The sequence below is a fragment of the Lagopus leucura genome, unplaced genomic scaffold, assembly GCF_019238085.1.
Source record: "Lagopus leucura isolate 7727_CA_CO unplaced genomic scaffold, USGS_WTPT01 34393-0_obj-0_obj, whole genome shotgun sequence".
NCBI lineage: Eukaryota > Metazoa > Chordata > Aves > Galliformes > Phasianidae > Lagopus > Lagopus leucura.
Window position 1 is genome coordinate 1 of NW_024967584.1, and position 2,445 is coordinate 2,445.

Consider the following 2,445-nt stretch of genomic DNA (forward strand, 5'->3'; position numbering starts at 1 on the left):
GGCCAGCATCGACCAGCGGGTGATGGAGCGGCCAACACGAGGCAGCGGCGTGCGCTGGTCGCTCAGCCAGGCCGGCGGCTGCCCTGCGGCTGACCGTGAGGCAGCAGCGCGCCATGAGAGCCAGGAGGGCCTGGAGGCGTCCGGTGCCAGCGGTTGACCAGCAGCTGGGCAAATGTTGGCCGCAGGCTGCGCCTATGGCCAGCGGTTCCCACCGGTCGCCCGGTGACCGAGCACGAGGCAGCGGGGTGCCCTGGGGGCCGGGGGGGCGATGGGGCCCTGGGCTGCGCCACCCGGAGCACCGCAGCCGGGCAGGAGGGGCTGCTGCTCCCAGCGAGGCCGCAGCCGGGCGCCGGGCCCAGAGCCGGGCTCCCATCTGGGGGCAGATGGAGAATTGCTGTGGGGGGGGGGAGCTCCGAGGTCCCTTTGAGCCCACGGGGCGATGCTTTCCTGGGGAGAGGGGCTGGCGGCTCCCTGACAGCGGGGTTCCCCCCTCCTCCAGGTGCTGCAGGATATGGGGCTGCCCACCGGGGCGGAGGGCAAAGAATCTGGCAAAGGCGATGAGTCGGCGGAGGAGACGGAGCAGAAGCCGGTGGTGGTTCCTCCTCCACCGCCCGTCGTGGAAGCGGTTTCTACACCCAGCGCCGCTTCTCCTCCTGCGGATCAGAGCTCAGAGGTGGGGGTCCGGAAGGGCGATGTTGGGGTCCGGTGGGGTGGCGCTTGGGTTTGGCTGGGCGCTGCTGGGGGCCGGAGGGGCGGTGGGGCTCTGATGGTGCGGCGTTGGGTTCCGTGGGGTGGCGTTGGGGTCTGGAGGGCTGCGGGGTGCGGAGGGGCGGTTTGGGGTCGGTGGGAGGCGGGCGGTTGGGCTGCAGCTGTGACGCGGCGTTGGCGTGCGGCAGAACGTGAAGCAGCAGGGACCAATCCTGACCAAGCACGGCAAGAACCCGGTGATGGAGCTGAACGAGAAGCGGCGCGGGCTGAAATACGAGCTCATCTCCGAGACGGGCGGCAGCCACGACAAGCGCTTCGTCATGGAGGTGAGGCCCCGTCCGCCCCACGGCTCGCCCCACAGCGGCTGCCCCATGGCAGGAGTCCCCAAGCCAAATCCCCGCAGCCCCACGGCTCTGGGCAGAGCTCTTCCAGCCCAAATCCCCGCGGCTTTGGCTTGGAGAAGTGCTCTGACCCACATCCCGCAGCCCCACAGATCCGGGGGGATCCTCTCCAACCCAAATATCTGCACCCCAGTGGCTGCACCCCGGCTCCGCAGCTCAGAGCTCCTCCTGTCCCGCAGGCGCTGCTGTGGCCGTGGGTTTGGTGGGGTCCCTTCTTGGTTTCCAATGCCCCCCGTTTGCTCCCCAGGTGGAGGTGGACGGGCAGAAGTTCCAAGGAGCCGGCTCCAACAAGAAGGTGGCCAAGGCCTACGCCGCGCTGGCAGCGCTGGAGAAGCTCTTCCCCGACGCCCCCGTGGCCATCGAGCAGAACAAGAAGAAGAGAACCCCGCTGCCGGCCAGGGGGGGGCCCAAGTTTGCCGTGAAGGTAAGCAGTGCTGGGGGTGCGGCTGAGCCCTGCGGCACCGTCCTGCTGCTCTGCAGTGCTGTGACCTTGAAGGACCCTTCCGGCCCAACCTCTTCTATGCTCCTGTGTTCCCACGTCCTTTAAGGACCCTTCCAATCCAGCCCGACCCAGGGCTCTGCAGCCCTGAAGGATCCTCCCAACTCAACCCAATCTTTCCGTGGCTCTGTGACCTTCCAGGACCCTCCCAGCTGAACCCAACCCGACCCCTTCCCTATTTCTGGGGCCTTGAAGAACAGTTCTGACCCAACCCGACCCCTTCCGTTGTTCTGTGACCTTCAAGGACCCTTCCAACCCAACTGATCCACAGCTCTGTGACCTTTAAGGACCCTCCCGACTGAACGCAGCCCATTCCCTATTTATGGGACCTTGAAGGACTCCCCACCCCACCCCCTTCCACGGCCCCGTGACCTCCAAGGACTCAACCCATCCCAACCGTTCCACGGCTCTGCGTCCTTTGAGGCCCCCCCAGCCCAGCCCACCCATTCCCCGGTTCCATCACCCTCAAGGACCCCCGACCAACCCTCGCTTCTCTTTGCAGCAGCACAACCCGGGTTTTGGGATGGGGGGTCCCATGCACAACGACGTTCCCCCACCGCCCAACATGCGCGGCCGGGGCCGGGGCGGCAACATGCGCGGCCGGGGCAGAGGCCGGGGCGGCTACGGGGGCAACCATGGCGGCTACATGAACGCAGGTGAGCCCCCCTCCATCCCAAATCCCGGCCACCCGCGGCCCCGTCCTCCCAAACTGAGCGTTTCGCTGTCCTGCAGGCGGCGGCTACGGGAGCTACGGCTACGGGGGGAACTCAGCGACGGCGGGATACAGTAAGCGCCCCTTCCCTTCCCTTCCCTTCCCTTCCCTTCCCTTCCCTTCCC

At 67.5% G+C, this 2,445-nt stretch overlaps 1 protein-coding gene across 2 annotated transcripts in view; it reads left to right on the forward strand.

The window, feature by feature from the left end:
• Positions 1 to 471: 471 nt before the first annotated feature.
• LOC122193210 (interleukin enhancer-binding factor 3-like) overlaps positions 472 to 2,445 on the forward strand; it is a 2,606-nt gene continuing 632 nt past the window's right edge. Inside the window, exons 1-5 of one of the 2 annotated variants that reach the window (XM_042893936.1) lie at positions 472 to 673; positions 897 to 1,034; positions 1,357 to 1,533; positions 2,111 to 2,264; positions 2,341 to 2,394. In XM_042893936.1, the coding sequence (XP_042749870.1) occupies positions 512 to 673; positions 897 to 1,034; positions 1,357 to 1,533; positions 2,111 to 2,264; positions 2,341 to 2,394 (685 nt within the window). In that variant the 5' untranslated portion in view covers positions 472 to 511. The remainder of the gene's footprint in view (positions 674 to 896; positions 1,035 to 1,356; positions 1,534 to 2,110; positions 2,265 to 2,340; positions 2,395 to 2,445) is intronic. The other variant, XM_042893937.1, reaches the window with a different exon arrangement.